Below are 17,456 nucleotides of genomic sequence, written 5' to 3' on the forward strand. Positions count from 1 at the left end.
AATATGTTACTTATGCAAGTAAATTTGAACACGATCTTCCTAGTTCAAGATGGATTGTTGTTACAGGGCTCGTAATATTGCATCCAGACTACGATAAATTTCATTCTACTATCCCAGTGAGCTGGTACCCAGACAGGCTGATTTTGATAAATTTGCAGGGATATTTACATGAAAAATCACACACACATAAGTGTAATTAAATACGCATGAAGTGCAAGAACTAGCAACACAACACTGTGCCAATATAACACCAATACAATACACACACCAACATTCACATCTGGGCTCCCGGTAACATACGACAGGGTAATGAAGCACAAAACACATACTGTTGAAGCATCTGGTGCAGGCAGAGACAGAGCGACAGACGGGGCACTGACAGACAGCAAGAGATGGTGAAAAAGGAGGAGGAGGAGAGAGAAACAAAGACAAGAGTGGAGGAAAGGAAGCAGAAAAAAAAAGTGGGAAAATAAATCAGGAAAAGCAACGTGGGAGAAAGAAAGAATCGTCAAAAGGAGGCCAAGACCAGGTCAGAAAAGAGTTGGGAGAGAAAGCTGGGGAATGCAAGGAGCAGGAGAAAGGGCAGAGAGACAAAATGGAGAGATGTTTTTGCCCACAAGCTCGTTACAACCACAGAAAGCTAAGGAGAATAAACACACACGAAGGGCAACCGTGCAGGTCAACAATCTGACCGCGGCTTGCACACCCGGAGGGAGAGGACGGCAGGAGAAAGTGACTGTGGAGGAGAGGAGGAGAGAACAGAAGGAGGGAGGGAGGGAGGCAGAGAGAGAGAGAGAGAGAGGGAGATACAAAGCAGTCTCTTAATGATGCGAGGAACTAACGACACCAGGGGAGAGAGGGAGACGAGTGTAAAAACTAGACAACAGTAAAGAGGAAAAGATAAAACCATAAAATGAAAGAACAAGCAGAGAGAGGAGTCAATAAAAACAATCAAAACTGAAAAGATAAAAGGAGCGTTGCAGACATTCGCTCATAAACGGATAATACAGTAAACAATGTGTCGTCAAACGGCCTCAGACATGTTAAAGCGCTTATTGATAACATTTTTATGTAGACGATTATTTAAAAAAAAATAAATACACAGAGACACAGAGCTTTTAGAAAGGTGACGTATAAAAGTATGGTTTTTCCTGAAAAAAATTATGATTATGAATTAATCATCTTAAAAGTTTTGGCGGGTCCAAAATGAATGTTTTGTTTATCTCTGTGGAAGATATCTGACATGCGGTTGCCACTTCTAACAAGGCTTGTGAGCCAATAGTAAAACGACGTTGGTATCAGACCTGGCATTAACATGCGTCCTGAGTGATCCGAACACAAGTGGACACCTTTAAGTACGTCTGGAGTGCGTCTCCACGTGCGTCTCAAGTGACCACTCGTGATCTCACTTCCCCGCTCTATATGCAAATAAACGTCTAGTAAACACATTGCTAATGCAGCAGACATTGTGACGTAATGAACACACATGAATGTCAGTAGTAATATCCTATGTATTTGTGAACTTGGGTACATTTATTAACATCGAAATAAAAGGTTATTGTACCGGCGGTCCCCGGTGACCTCTGTGCCGCTGGCACCGCTGCCTTTTGCCAGACAACAGCGGGATACAGAGCTTCAGAGAGCCGAGGAGGAGAGCAAGCGGACGGGCAGCTCTCGAGTGACAGCTTTGTGCAAAAGCACCGGAACAAAAACACCGACACATCTCCGACAGTCTGATAATAATGCACTTCATGTACCTAGTCTGATAGTTTGTAGATATGTATCCTATAGATAAGATATATATTTATTGTACCGACAGGATACAGTAGAGCACAGAGGCTGCTTCCATGCCGCAAGGCAGACAAGCGCACACGTCTTCCCGTCTATTCACCTGAGGAGTGCAGAGACGTCAGTTGAGTAGGCGGCGCTCAAATGTGGACACCTCTGAATGTGGTCTGAGCGATCGGATCGCAATGCGTCCTAAATGCGACTTGAGTGTGTTCACACCTGTACTTAGAGCTGTCCACTTGTGATCCGATCACTCAGGATGCGTGTTAATACTAGGTCTGAACAGGGCTTTGGTGTGAAAAAAAACCCAGATAAACGGCTGAGATTGACGGTAAGCGCCGGCAAACAACTTGTTGTGAAGTAAATGTAATTGAACAGGGGGAGGACGAACGCAGCATCTAGCGGCTGAATGTTATCAATAGCACCTTTAAACAAAGAGAGAAAATGTCTTTCATTCGAATTATCTCTGACAAAAAGAAGAATCACTGCTGTTGTGACATTAAAACTTTCTAATTAATGGGAGCGACATTTTCAGACGTCTTGAGCCTGTTATTTAGAAAATGATGGCACTTTAGACTCAGACACCAAGGGTAATTGAGAAATAAAAATTGATCGCTCCTTCTTTTAAAAATAAATACATGGTGTTGAAATGAAGCCTTTGGAAGCGACGCACGTTTTAATTATATAGTAATGAAAAGGGCTTCATTTCAACCTTGATAATCAGAGCTTGGGCGGAGAGAGTCGACTTCTAGGACAGTAGATGTCTAAGGTGTCCCTGCTTACAGTTTTTTTTTTTAAAGACACTGCCTATTGTGTGGATAAATATACGTCTCCATTGTTGGGACTAGGTATGTGTGTGAAGCTTGTATATGTTTTCACGATCTTGAAGTGATTCTGAGGAAAGAGGGGGGAGTGTGGAGGGGAAAGAAAGAAAAAAAAATCGATCTGCCTCACTCTCTGCAGTGCTGCAACCACTGGGTGTGTGCAAGCGTCTCACTGGGTTTGCATGTGCCCCAACTGCAGGGGCGCCACCAAGTGGTCAAAATTATTCCCACGGTCATTTAGAGAGAGAGAGAGAGAGAGAGAGAGAGAGAGAGAGAGAGAGAGACAAGACTAATGTGTGAGGGAAGAGAAGAGAGAGAGAGATGGATAAATATTCAGGAATCTGTAGAGGGGAGGTGTAAACAGCTAAGCAACTCTGTCAAGAGAGCAGTGACACAAGTCGTCTCTGTGGAGCTTCTAATTAATTGCAAGGCCACAAGCTCTCCCACATACAACCGCATTCAGTCACTTATTCACACACGAGTAGCCACTCGCTCTGTGCAAAGCTGTGTACACGCATACAAGCAGACAGACATGGCATGTTCGTTTTTTTTTTTTACCTCTCCCTCAATTCTGGGTGGCCGGATGCTGGACAGGTGGATGGTCTTGAGTTCTCCGGAGTTGAGCTTCACCACCATGGCGTCGGCGTTGACCACCTGCATCACCTAGAGAGACAGAAGCAGAGAGGAATTGAGTCAAAAATAAATAAACTGGGTGAAGAAAGCACCAAAAAGACAAGAGACTCAATAAGAAATCAATTTAAGGGTCCAAAAAACATGTGAATCCCTACGGAGGAGAAAACTAAAACAGAAAAATCACACCCCCAGCAGGATGGAGGAAGTGTTGGAGCAAAAAAACAGACTGGCATTGCATTGTGGTGAGTGAGTGAGTGAGTGAGTGAGTGAGTGAGTGAGTGAGTGAGTGAGTGAGTGAGTGAGTGAGTGAGTGAGTGAGTGAGTGAGTGAGTGGATAGACTGAAAGAACAATGGGAAGTGAAGGAGCAGGTAAAGGATAAATGGAGAGGAAGAGATCCATTCAAAGGCGGAAGGAGAGTGACAGTGCAGATCGCGTGCTGTCACGAACAGGAGGCGCAGAGAGCGAGAGGTAAGAAGGAGTGATCCTTGAGTGACTGAGTAAGTAAGCGAGCTAAGTCGTCCCAGCAGGCCGGCAAAGGTTTGGAGGACAGAGCGAGGACGTTTCGCTGTCTGGGGGATTGGCACCGTGAAGGAGGGAGGGAGGGAGAAAGAGGGAGACAGAGTGCAAGAGGAACAGCTTTAAAAAACACAAACATCCTGTTAAAGCTAGACTGGGAGAGTGTTACACAGCCCCTCTGCACAACAAACTGGCTGGCAGCACTTTGTTCTGGAGACCTTTACAGTTGTAACTAAAGACTAATTTATGTTTGGCATTTAGATGTTATTTCTCCGTGTAGCAACCTTAACTTATGGCAGGTACTATTCAGGAGAATATGTGCAGGTGTTTAAAAGGTAAGAGTATTAGTCTAGAACATCAGTCTGTTCTCATTCCCAGGGCGTCAAATACAGAGGCTTTGTCACAGCCGTCAGCGTTCGGTACCGCAGCACATGGCACCCTTTAGCGCTGGTATGAAACACACTGGGTGTTCCATTAACTACAATAGAGTGGGAGTGTGGTGACATAGTTTAAAGAGCGAAAAGACACACACCGGGCGGGCGGGAGGGAGGGAGGGAGGGGAGGTGGATGGGTCCAACAAACCGAATGTTAAGAAGCTTCGACCGTTGCCATGGTATTCATCCTCCAAATCCCTATTTGAATGCTTCGTTTTTAAAAAAAATGTATATATAAGTATGTAACAATAATGTATAAATCCCAAAATAGCACACGAAATAAGGAATAATCCCACGACATCATTCATTATTCATATTCAACATGAATTATTATGAGTTATTCTCAGACGGATATTGCTGTTTGTTGTGTGTAGAGGTGCGTGTGTGTGTACAGTAGTGCGTCAGCGGCACTGAAACAGGGGAGACAGAAGAACATGTCAGCCTGCTGCACCGCGAAGCTTCGAATACCTTCGAAGCCCAAAAACTATTATTCGGGACAGCCCTAGTTCCGTGCGTCACGTTACAATCAGCTGTTCGTTCGTGTCCCTTGTTCTCAACGTTCAGTTTCATTTTCACTGTACAAACGTAGTCGTTTTAAGCCCAATCATGTGATCATTTGATGCCGAAAAAAAGGGACACCAAGGGTCAGGATAAAGCAGCAGTTAGTTGTTTTTTTTACAGGAATAAAACTCATTTAGTTCATTTTTGCATATCAGCGGCATGTTATCAATACATACTCGGACGACAGATGCTACAAACTGACAGTGAAGTGTCTGCTTCGTATAGAGTCTCAGCTCAGAGGAGCGGGAGTCAGATTTCACACACGGACGAGAGAGAGTGTTGACAGACGAGATGATGGCGGAAGATTTGGTGTCGAAGCGAAAAGCAAAAGCGCCTATTTTGGCAACATTTCTGATTTAAACCCAATGCTATAAGGGAACAATAACGTCAATGAGGTAATCACCGTGAGGAGGAAGGAGTGTTCGCAGCTGACGTGCGAGGCGGAGCCGCGTCGCGTGGAAACCTGCGGCCCCCGCAGCAAAAGCTCGACCGAAGAGGCCAAACACACCAGCCATCTAACGGTACGTCAAAGTAAGAGCGCTACACATATTGATCGTCATCTTTTCTTGTAAAAATGCCCGGTGTAAATCGGTAACACCAGCGATGTCACAAGTTTAATAACCTGTGGGAAAATGTCCTCGCAGTCACATCCCTAGTGGCGGCAATGTGACGATTTGGGATGAGGACGTGTAGAGTATATAACTACAGTATTTGGTTCCCAAATATGTGTAACACAACCCAGTGTGCTGTATATATATGTGCCATTCTATGTGCCAGAGCCCTCCCAAGTCCAAAGACAGATTGGGGCTATAATGTGACCGATATGGAGGAGGCATCCAAACACGGAGCCGTTAAGTAGGCCGCTTGCAAGAGACTGAGAAATCAATCGCCCTACACATGTTGCCACCCACATGTGCATTAAATGGCCTCATCATCACTCAAACTGTGGTTCGTATGTAGGCTGTGCTCGAGCTAAAGTCCTTAAAGAGAGAGAGAGCGAGAGAGATGCAGGTCTGAGCTGTGCTGAAAGCACAATTTGGACCGTGTGGGTGTTTGTGTGGTAGAAAAACAAAATAACCAAAAAATCATTTTTATTGAGATTGAGTTTTTTTGATAGATGGCAGACACAAATCCAGGTGTATTAGGGCTCTTTGGGAGATTTCAGACTGCCGTTGCATTCGCCACCAGAGAACAGAAATTAGACCAGCCCACATGCTAAATAGGCTGCCCACAACAGCAGCCAAAATACATCATATACTAATCACCGAGCTGAGTGGGAGAGATGCAGAGACATAGGGAGCAGGAAGGGAGAGAGACGGAGAGATGCAGTGAGTAAGTGTGAGGAGGGGGAAGCATGCGTGCACGTCGCCGGCATGCACACGCAGCCTACACAAATTCACACTGTAACAAGGTCATTTTTGTGGCCTGCCCAAGTAAATAAAGTGCAAGGGAGAGAATGTGGCAGGAGCAGAGGAAAATGGCTCAGCATTTACTGGCTAATTATCAGCCGGGGGAGGCGAGACGAGAGAGGCGAAGGAGGACAGATCAACACGCCGAGATAGAGGAACGGAAAGATGGAGCGAGCCAGAGAGACGGGAGTGTAATCTCTCGGCAAATATCACAAGAACAGAGGCGGAAGGGAAAGATGGAGAATAGATAGAAAAAAAATAGAGCAAAAAAAAAAAAAAAAAAAAAGTCTTTTGCAAAGTAGCTGCCATGAGGGTCGAGTGAGCAGGTAGGGGGAAGACAAATAGGCGGGCAAGCGTGACTCACTGGTGTGATCTGACAACTCGAGAGGTGGGGATCTACTGCCACCCTCTGCCCGTGGCCGACATGACATCTGCAGTGGCCAAGATCAGTCACGGGCGAAAAAGGAGGATCTTGGCTACTGTCAGGGACTGTGTTGGTTGTCAGTCGAATCCATTAAGTTGGTTTTAACCACAGGGGGCTCAGCCAGGAGTTACTCATTACTCGTGTCAGATCATCTCCCTCACCTATGGCAGCAGTGTTTCAGTGTCGCTGCCAGCCGAGATGATTTGTCACCCAAATTACATGCTTTCAAATAAACTAGTGGTGTTTGTGCTGCTATTACTAACACCGTAAGCTGGCACGTAGCCCTTAGGTGCTGCAGGGAAAACAATGTTCTGTGAGGACACGTACTAATAACCTAGAGAGAGAGACTTTCTCACCTAATGGCTTGACTGAGTTTAACTGGGGCACGAACCAATACACCCTTTTCTCATCATCTGCCCCCCAAAAGTGACTTTTTTAATTTCTTAAAAGAAGCCATCTGACCTTGTAACCATTCTGTCTGACTTGTATTAACTGGGGCATACAGTGTATTAACAGCCAAGAGGCCCCCTCATGCCATCTCTTAACCATAGTGTTCTTTTCGCTTTCTATCCAACAAGACCTTCAATTGCTCTTATGCACCAGTATATTAAAGAGCACTTCTCTTCAAGTTGTTTTTCTTACTCCCGACATAGGCCAGACAATACATTTATGTAAGTACTATACAGCTAAGTATTATCAGAAGTGGAATATAATGTAAAACAAGGGACACAGTGAATAACTTATATATAGATTTTCATCCAAATAAAGCATAACCTTTAAAATGTTTTGATGGTTTTAGTCCAATGTTGTGTTTAATGCCATTATCTGGCTGAGTGAGTTGGAGTGTATCCTGTTGCTGTCCAAGTGGCACCACTATCAAAAAAACAACAATACACATCCGGTTTTAAGTTAGGATGTCTTGTAAACGTAAGTTACGTTAGTACCAGTGTTCATTTTGGCTGCTATTTTAGATTTAGTCTCACTCTTAAGACAAAATGCTTATTAGTTTTAGTGACATTTTATACATTTTTATCCTTCATAGTTTGTCGAAGAAAAATCGTTAGAAAACAATTTACTTAAAGTAATGACTAAAAATTGACTGTCTTAGTTTTGTCAGCTTTTTTTTTTTTAAATTTAGTCTTAGTTCCATGTCAAATGTCCTTTTTTTAGTCATCAGATTATATTGAACATTTCAGTCAATGTAGTAAAACTTATATCACATAAGATTTTCTCTAATTATCTGATGAAAGACGCAGGTTGAATGACTAAGGATGCAGCTACGGAGTTCTCCTGACTGACCTCATTAGTGATGCACAGTTCACCCGGCCCGTTGTGTGAGCCAATCTGCACCGGGCAACGTGCAAAAATATGCTTTAATCAACCATCCAAAACCAACCCACAAACTAAATGCATTATAGTAGCAGTAGCCACTGCGTGCGTTGTGTGTTTGAGAGAGAGAGAGATACAGAAACAGAAAGAGAGAGACAGAGAGAAGAGAAGCTGGAAGGTGACGAAACTAAAGGGAGATTATGGTAAAAAATGTGACATCTGTACTACTGCCAAACACACTGTTACTCTTCATATAACCTATCACAAACAAACACTAGTTTGGCTTTTTAACTACCATATTTTAATGGATTTGGTCCTCCTAAAAGCAACAGTGGCAGCGTTCCTGACAAGCTGGTGATGAGAGGCTGGTAAAGGGGTTTACACCACGTCACCTTTTATCCATCACCTCGCAGGTCGATGGTTACCCGGGGGAGAGGAGGGGAAGGGGGGAGGAAATGAAGGGATAGGAAGACTATCGGGGCATGGCCTACATCCACTTCTCCGGTTCCCAGTAGAGAGGTGGGAGGAGAGAGAGGCGAGACAAGTCAAAAAGAAAGATGCGTCAGCAGGATTGACTTGTGGGGATTGGACCTGCTATGCCTCTCCACTCTATCCATCACTCAGATAATAAGAAGTGAAAAGCAGAGTGGACGAGAAGAGGGGAGAGGAGTGTATGATGATGGGATTGATGGATAGATGTGTCCCCGGGAGAGTCGGTGCATTGCAGTATTAGGTGGCGACAAATGTCACAGGGACGAGTACGGAGGGGCAATGACAGACCTGAGTAACCTTAGCCAATATGTACTGGCTTTAAAATGGCTCAAGCTGCTGCAGGGTCAGCATGACGTCTGCCTCTTTCAACACAAAGTTTTTGGAGTCACATCGTCCTGTTGAAACTTTTTAAGCTATCGTAGATCATATTTATGTTATGCAGGCACACTACACGATAATCAAGCCCATTTTGGGCCGTTTGGGCTGTTTTGGGACAGCCGATGATGCAGTCATGTGGGACAAGAACGATAGACAATTTGGAACCAACATGACTGAAGGAGGATGTACAACAACCGCTGTCATGGCGGCCGCAGCTAATGCATGGGCTAATGCAATAAATGTTGACTTGTGGCAACAACGCGAGTGTTTATTTAACATGTCTCCATGACTTCATCCATTTTTTCTTATTTCTTCATGAATTTTCTGTACAAAGTGGTGCAAAAACTAACATCGTTAATTCTTCCTGTCGTGTTTTGTTGGGAGAGATTTTGCGAGATTTCCTTTTCTTTTTTTTTTTTTAGTTGGGACTCGTTTTTTCATGAATGACATTGGTTATGCCACATTCACAACAAGAGGAAAGCGAATTTAGCAAGCCACACTGTGTAACCCAAAATAAACCGATTGTGCAAACTTTTAAATTGCTCTTTTTCTGAATGGAATTTGGATCGATCAGTGCCAGGCAGATGGATGGATGGTGCCAGGCTATGCTATCATAGTAGCTTGTTGTTGCATATACCATAAGACAGTCTGTGGTTTATACACATACATTTATACACAGAGTTTTCATCCGTTCGCTGTACAGATGTGATGTACTATTGTAGCTCTGGGTGCTTACAGATGGCTACAATATTTTTTTCCCTCCATTTCTGATTCAACAACGTCGGGACGTCGGTGACGACAGGAGGAGAATCTCAACGCTGATAAGCATTCGCGACACAGCGTCGCGCGAATTTCTCGCTCGAGTTGAAATATTTCAACTCCCGTGAATTTCATGTGACGCCCCGGCGCAAATTTGCGTCTATTCGCCTCTTTGCATTGACTTTGTATGTAATCGTGCCGGGCACAAAGTTCGCTTTGCACTTGGTGTGAACGTACCATTAGTGTATGGTGTGCTGTTTTGGCCAAATCGTTGGCTTTCCACACACTATAGGAACAAAACTGTTATATGAGCTTTTTTCTTTTTTTTTAGGGGGGGATTTGAAAACTCTGTTAGTGTAGGCCAGCCTTTACAGAAAATGGTTCTAGATTAACCACATAAACTTTATAAATTATGTAGAAGTCTCTTGCACGATGCATGGTGCATGATGGCCTTCTATTCCCTAAACAAAAAGACAAACTCAGCAGCAGCTGACATGGAGAAAGAGCCTCCTCTGTGGCTCTTTTGGAGGAGAGCATGCGGAAGAGGACAGAGAAAAGTCCTACAGAGATCAAAAAGTGCCCCACGATTTAAGCGGGGAGGCATCAGCAGTGCAGTAAAAAAACTGCGCAAGGATACCAGAGAGAGGACACGCATAGTCCCAGGGATCTAGATAATTCACTGACTTTCACTTCTCATGTCTTTTCATCCTTCTTCCCCTAAGTCGCCACACACAAACTCACTCTTTCAATTTCTTCTTCAACCCTCTCCCTTTCTTTCTGCCTCTTTCATACACCCTCCAAATGTTCCCTCACTCCCCCCCCCCTCCACCCCCACACCCCACATCCAACCCTCTTTTATTGAGGGGGTTCAGAGAGATCTGAGAGCAGCTCACACTGATAATATAAATGTTTTATCCTTTCTCTAGCCTCTTCCTTCTGACTCAGGCAAAAATATACATACACATAGTTTTCTCTTTTCTTTTTTTTTTTTGCGCCTTCTTTACGGCGTGTGCAGTTTATCAAATCCATTCTGTAAGCAGATTTCCAAAGCAACACCTTTTATGTAACCCTCAGGCTAGCCATGAATTTTTCAGGGTCTTAAAAGTTCAGGGTCTGGAGGGAGCAAACACAGACAAAAGTCAAACTTTAGGAGTTATTAAACTTGTTTTTTTTCTCCATTCCTAGAGGAAAATATATCAATTGAAGGGGAAGGGTGCATGTCATCATCAGAATGCACACAGAGGGGAACAGATTTAAAGCTGATGTTTTAAGGCCACAGTTGCTTTACTATATTAAAGCTACAACTTAAGACGCTATAATATGTCAACTCAGAGTTCAACTGTGTTACCAAAATGCATCAAGGAGTCCATCTCACTTGATTTGAACTAATGTGTGATGACAACTAGGAGGGAGTGTACTCTTGCGTACTTGATATTAAGGACACTTCTCCCCCCCCCCCCCCCCCCGACGCCCTGGCCAATAACCTCCGAAGCTAATATCTGTAGTTCTTGGCTTTTGGGGATCGTTCTGTGCTGCTGCTACAGCAAACGCCAGCGATTTGGCCCTAATTTGACTGGGGAGTGCTTCAAGGTTGCTGTTAAGCATTCCTCCTAGTACCTTCAGTGGAGGAATTTTTATTTTTATTCAGTGGGGGTTGCAAATGTGAAAATAAGAGGTGTCAGGGGGATATAATTCGTTAGAAGCCTCAAAGTGGCTTTGCTTCTGCTGCAGTGCTGGGAGGAAATTGGAAATGCCGCAGTAGACATCAAGTGGTGGAAGCAAAGGGAAACAACCGGCCTCCCCTCAGCGCTGAAGTCTTATTCATGCTGGGTAATGTCATGCTGAACGTTTTATACCTTACTTATACCTTTTTTCTCTGTAGTTCAGAGGTAAGTGAGGACTTTGAATGGAAAGCGAGATGATCCAAAACTGAAAGATGTTACGGGCCAAAGAAAAAGTGCCAATTAGAGGCGACACCTTCGCCAGTGGGACGCAGCTTATAAAAAGCCACTTCAGGAGCTCACCTTGGCCACAAATTGCCTGTCCTTCTGGTCCAAGTTGGCTGTGGGCGCCACGTAGTCCTTCCAGATGCGGACCTTGCGCTCTTTCGCACCTCTGGCCAAGAAAAAAAAAAGAAAATCACATAATCATCATCAGCCAGAAATACATGGGACATAAAGGGCTTAATCAAGTGAGCAACAATTATCCATTTGGCTGGGAAAAGAAAAGCTACAAAAGCTCATTAAAGTGTAACAATTCCAAGATGATTAGCCCATAGTCATTGCTGCGCTGATTGATTGTAGAGAATGAATGTCATTGCAGCAGAATAGAGTGGGATTGTTCAGCTCAAGTAGTGATGGCATAAATTTGCATACCACTTAATTTACACAATTATTTTATTACCTCAAGAATCTGCATGTTCTTTCTTTATTACATCTTGTATCAAATCCGGGATTTCAAGAACCACATATACTGCAAATCCCTACTTTTTTTTCTATCAGCTGAGTAACTGAACTGAACTGAATTTAATAATGTATGACATGATGACTATTGGTGTAACGGATGGTAGTTGATCCGTGATCCTTACAGATCTCACCAATGTTTCGGCACAACACGTGAACAGCTTAACCATCATAGTGTGAAATAAAGTTTCACTGCCGATCGTTATAGGCCGATATTCAGTAAAAAATATGCGATCGGGAGATGGACATTAATGCTTTCTGGTCGATCCCTGATAATGTTACATTGTGAACAACAAATCTGTGTTGAAATCGACAGGAAAAGAGCTAGTAACGTTGGCAACATTATGGTGTGTTCAGGCTCCAGTCATTAAAAATGAGCATAGGTCTAAGGTAAATTCTAACGTTACCATGTGTTCAAATGTAATCTTGTGAAATGTAGTTTTTTGGCAGGAAAACTTGAATAAATACAATAATTTGAAGGAGATGTTTTCACAGCAATATGAAATAGATAATAGAGAGAATTATGACCTGTTTAACTTCCTAACACTAGCTCTAAGCAGCTTATAATACATATTACTACTAATGCCAAGAATTATTTTTTTTATCAATAAAAATACAATCTTTTATTTCCTAATAATTTGAATTGTGTTTTTATACAAATAACCAGTATATATATTACTATAAAAAAAGTAGAAGGATAACATTTAAATTTAAAAACAACAAAAAAAACGTGATCTGGGCATCTCTAAAAGTTATATTTGCTCCTTTTTTTCTGCTGATACGATCCGATCTGTGATTAAAAACCCCGATATGACCTGAAACGTGAGTTTTGTGACCCTTTGCACCCCTAATGATCGCATAATAATCAGCGAATAAAATGCTAAATGATAAGTTTATTCGGAATCAACAACATTTTTTAATAAATGCGCTAACTTTTGTAGCTCTTAGCATCTTCAAAATCTGTGCACTATCCAGTTATTAAGTTACGTTTTCTATGTGTCCAGTAGTTGCGTACCGTTCACCAGCTCTGAGTTTCTCGGCTCCCTGGGTGTAGACAGCCATGGACCAGTCTACACAGCGGGCGAAGCCTTCCTTCAGTAGGAGTTCCGTTATGTTTCCGTTCTGACATAACGAGAAACAAAAGAACAATTAATACAGTGAGACGGAAAAGCCTGAATTTTAATGACACTTCCGCCTGCGGGGGCCGGCTCCTGTGTCTTACCGGGTGAAGGATGGTTCCCAGTATGATCTGGTTGGGGCAGCTCTCCAGGATGATCTGAACGTCTCTCTGCAGAAGACGGGATTCGGTGAAGAATTTGGCCTCTGCTGCGAACGCCTCTGGTGACTCCGTGCCATCCGCTTCCCGCTTGAACGTGGGACACTGGAGAGAAGGGAAAACACACCGATAGGTTTTTTTGTCAGCAATGGGTGTTAAAATGTGTCCGATTTGATTTGATTACATCACCATTGCAAGAGAAGCACACACATTGTGTCTACTGAAATTCCCAGCAGTCAACAAGCGCCTCTAGGATGTTTATTTGTGCACACATTCTTTTGATATAATCAGTTTTTTTTCTGTGTACTACTGTTATCCACTTTTCTCCCCCCCATCTGTATATGCTATCTGTATTCTCCTTTGAGCGTGGCAAAACAGCAGACAGATAAACCCAACAGGAGCAACGAGCGGAGAGAACGAGGAGACAAAGAACACCTTGAAATGGATGTAATATCTTCAAGTGGGAGATGAAAAAGATTAGTTATCTTGGTGAAAGAGACTGATGGGGAAATTTAGTGGAGCCGACGTGACACCAGAAGAACAAACACAGACTTAAAAGAGAGGGAAAAAAATGAGAAGTTACTCTTTTCATGTCTTTTTTCTATATGTATTCATAACAAGACTGGATTGTTTACCGTAAAATACATTATTAATAGTTTTTGTGACAGTTATGTGAAGAAAGGTATGGGTGTGGAGGAAACTGTCAAAAACACATTTATTATCTACCAGTGGTTACCCATTTATGCTATTTATTTATTTGCTTACTGCTGTTGTTGCTGTAGGGCAGCAAGTGAGTGGTGGTTACCTTAACTCCAGACAGCATGACGGTGACCAGGTAGTGGTCGGGGAGCAGCAAGGCACGAACAACACTGCCGTCTCGCACATGCTCGATGATGGCTGGAGGGAGGAAGGAGAACAGAATGTAAGAGCGATTGAGGGAGAGGAGAGTGTGTCGAATCAACGGGTTATTATCATAAACTAAAACAAAAATAAGCAGTGAAAAATATTGTCTTAAACTGAAACTGAATATAAATGATATCCATTAAGAAAAAATTAAACTGAAACGATACTGCCTGGTTAAAAACGGATAAAAATTAAATTAAAATAAACTTAAACTTCTGAGACATTATACCTAACAAGCCCTAACAAACTAGAACTACTGTAAAATTAAATATATGAAAATTAAAACTTTCTGAAAAACTGAAACTAAACTAAAGCTAGCAAACACACTAAAAAAAATAAACTAAAATGACATTAAAAAGTCAAAACAAAAACAAAATATAAACTAATTGAAAATTCTAAACTATTATAACCTTGGTGGAATTGCAATAACCACACAGACATCAAGCTCTCGGATTAGACATATATATTTGTGTGCTGGACAACGCTTATATACTTTCCTTATAAGTATGATATTCATACTGGAAAATGTAGGGTGAGGACTGAATGAAGGGTGAAACCGACTATCTGATACTTTCAGGAAAAATGCCCAAAGGCTACCTGGGTCTGAGGATTACTTCATTCATTTGAATATTCCTTCATCCTGGGAAGATTGTAATAGCATGTATTCTCTTTTTCAACAATGCCCTGTGTGACACTCATTGAATTCAAGACTATAACACCTGTGATTTGCTGGTAAAAACCACAGTGTTTTACTGAGCGGTGGAATTGAGATATCTCGCTTAAAAAAAGAAATCGCTCTCTGGTACTTCTCAAAGAGGAGAAAGTCACGGCCTCCTTGGCAGACTGTGTACACTTTAAGTGATACTCCAACCAAAAGCTTTATCAAACACTCACTACTGGAGGCTTAAAAGGTGGCTGGAAAAAGGTTTGCAGCTTCTTTCCTCGCAGAATAAAAAAAGCTGTGGTCAGCTTGAGAGAATTCGCCGGACTGCTGTCAGTGTGCTCAGCATGTTGGAAACAATTATCCAAAGTACAGCTAAAACACAACTCCGGCTGGTGTCATACACCGTTCATAGCTATACCTACGAAAAGTAATGCACTGCAATTTGTGTATATCCCATAAAAATCTATTTGTATGTAATCTACGTAATCGTGAATCAGGAAATATAAAGAGCGGCGAACGCTGCGTAGGGAGGAGGTCGGGGTGGGTAAGAAATGACCATGTGAATATTGTGTCCCGTGTGAAACCAGAAGTCAACGTTGATTTATTTGTCATGTAACTTCGGTACTTATGTAACGCCACATCCAGAGTTATTTTAAGCCAAACCACGATCTTTTCCTGAACCTAACTAAGTAGTTTTGTTTCCTAATCCTAACCAAGTCAATCTTTCCCAAAACCCTCTTCCTAACTGGACATGATGCGAACAAGCAAACATCAGATTGTTTCAGTTTTTCCCAATGAAGATGTCCTAGCCTGCTCCGTGCGTCAGCAAATAGGCAAAACGACATGTCGCTTGTTTGAAAAAACGTTCGCCTTGACTCTATTTATGCTAGTTTGCACACCTCCAACCTATTTTCATTGGTCAAAATCGATGCTGACAGTAACTCAGAGTTAATGAATATCACGCTCTCTACGTAATAGCGAGTGACATTGCTTGTAGTATATATCTAGGACAATTTTTTGCGCGCCAGAGTTTGCTCGGTCGCTTTATGTTAGGAAGAAGTGTAAGCCTAACTAAGTAGTTTTGTTGTCTAAACCAAAGGAAGTTGTTTCCTGTGAAGACAGAAGTTTATTTTGAAAAGACTGTATGCATTTAACAAACAGAAATTGACACGTGCTGCTGGACATTCGTAAGAAAATTAAAGAAAAAAGGAGAAATAACTTTTTGGTAAGATATCATAAGAACCGTTGTAGGAGAATACGTTCCATTGTATCCAGTGTAAACTTGCTCTCCAGGAAGCAGGAATCTACCTTCTTCTAGTGCTTGTTTTTACAGCTACCTTTCAAGCCTACAGAGGTGAGTGCTTTACTATGCTATATGCAACATATCAAGGCTTCAGTTTCCTTGGAAAGCTTTTGAGGTATTAAATTGTATTTTTCTCACATATCATATCACTCCACTGACCTCTAATGTACTTTAACAAATTGGACAGGATGTGAGTCACTTGTGTGAGCGTCATTTCACACGTAAATGGCATTTTGAAGCCTTGGTCTCTATGTACCTTCTTTCTGTGAATAACATGTTTGCCTGTGTACGTGTATGTGTCCGCATAAGCAGATGAGAGTAATTGGTATTCCGCATTTCAACCACAGCAGCTCGACGCAACATTTGAAGCGCTTCGACTGAATTGCTGCTTCCAATTTAAAAACAACCCTGACCGTCTCTCGTGAATGGAAAGAACAAGAAATAAAAAGAACCAAGCAGCCTTCCTCAGTTCATTTCCCCATTCAATTAAAGTGTAATGAAATGAGCTGAGCCACTGTTAACGGCAGTCGCCTGGAAATGAATTGAGTGGCGCATTACACCTCGGGAAGGGGTCAGAGATGAGAGGCTGGAGGAATGAGCCGGTGAAGGGCGTTACAGTGTGTGCCATTACAAGTGGATTTTTCAGAAAAAATATCTTCAACCAAAACCAAAAATGGTTGATTTCTGACAAAGCCTGCCTCTGTATGAGTGTGTCAGTGTAGATGTTTGCCTCCCAAACTCCTACCGTTGATGGGTCTCTGGTGCAAGGAGTCGACGAAGTTGCGGGGATTCTCTATGACGTACTTGACGTCGCGGATGGTGTGTGTACCGCCGCCCTCGCTCCACATGCCCTTCCTGGCAGCCTTAGACTGGTCCTCCAATTCACAGAGTCTGGCCTGGTCTGGACTGGTCACACACACACACACACACACACACACACAAAAAGGAAAGTTTAAGACACAATAAAAGGAACACCCACAAAACACATTTCAAACTCTGGGCAGCTATTAAGTGAGAAAATCAATATGTGGCCCTCTTTATATGTAGTCAGTGGAAGTTAGCTGCACAGCCTTCTCACAACGTGACTGTTTGACTTTAATAGATTTGAGGTTTTTGCTGCCATTTTCCAACCAATGAATGTAATAAAAGTTGTGAATATGGTACAAATATTTCCCCTCTCTTTCCAGCCCATCTCATTTAGAAGAAAATTGCATGCAGCCACAGTGTGAATGCTGAACACCTTGGGATGGAAAAGTTCAGTTCATCCAACTATGAAAAGCAAAGAATCCGTCCTTCTGTG

General features: G+C 42.6%; 1 protein-coding gene across 1 annotated transcript in view; it reads right to left on the reverse strand.

The window, feature by feature from the left end:
* Positions 1-17,456, reverse strand: part of snd1 (staphylococcal nuclease and tudor domain containing 1) — a 213,564-nt gene that overhangs the window by 180,820 nt on the left and 15,288 nt on the right. The window contains exons 5-10 of the mRNA XM_074625382.1: positions 16,902-17,062; positions 14,092-14,183; positions 13,233-13,391; positions 13,026-13,132; positions 11,573-11,663; positions 3,171-3,275 (exon numbers count right to left, since the gene is read on the reverse strand). Coding sequence (XP_074481483.1) covers positions 3,171-3,275; positions 11,573-11,663; positions 13,026-13,132; positions 13,233-13,391; positions 14,092-14,183; positions 16,902-17,062 — 715 coding nt within the window. The remainder of the gene's footprint in view (positions 1-3,170; positions 3,276-11,572; positions 11,664-13,025; positions 13,133-13,232; positions 13,392-14,091; positions 14,184-16,901; positions 17,063-17,456) is intronic.

The sequence above is a fragment of the Sebastes fasciatus genome, chromosome 23, assembly GCF_043250625.1.
Source record: "Sebastes fasciatus isolate fSebFas1 chromosome 23, fSebFas1.pri, whole genome shotgun sequence".
NCBI classification, from domain to species: domain Eukaryota; kingdom Metazoa; phylum Chordata; class Actinopteri; order Perciformes; family Sebastidae; genus Sebastes; species Sebastes fasciatus.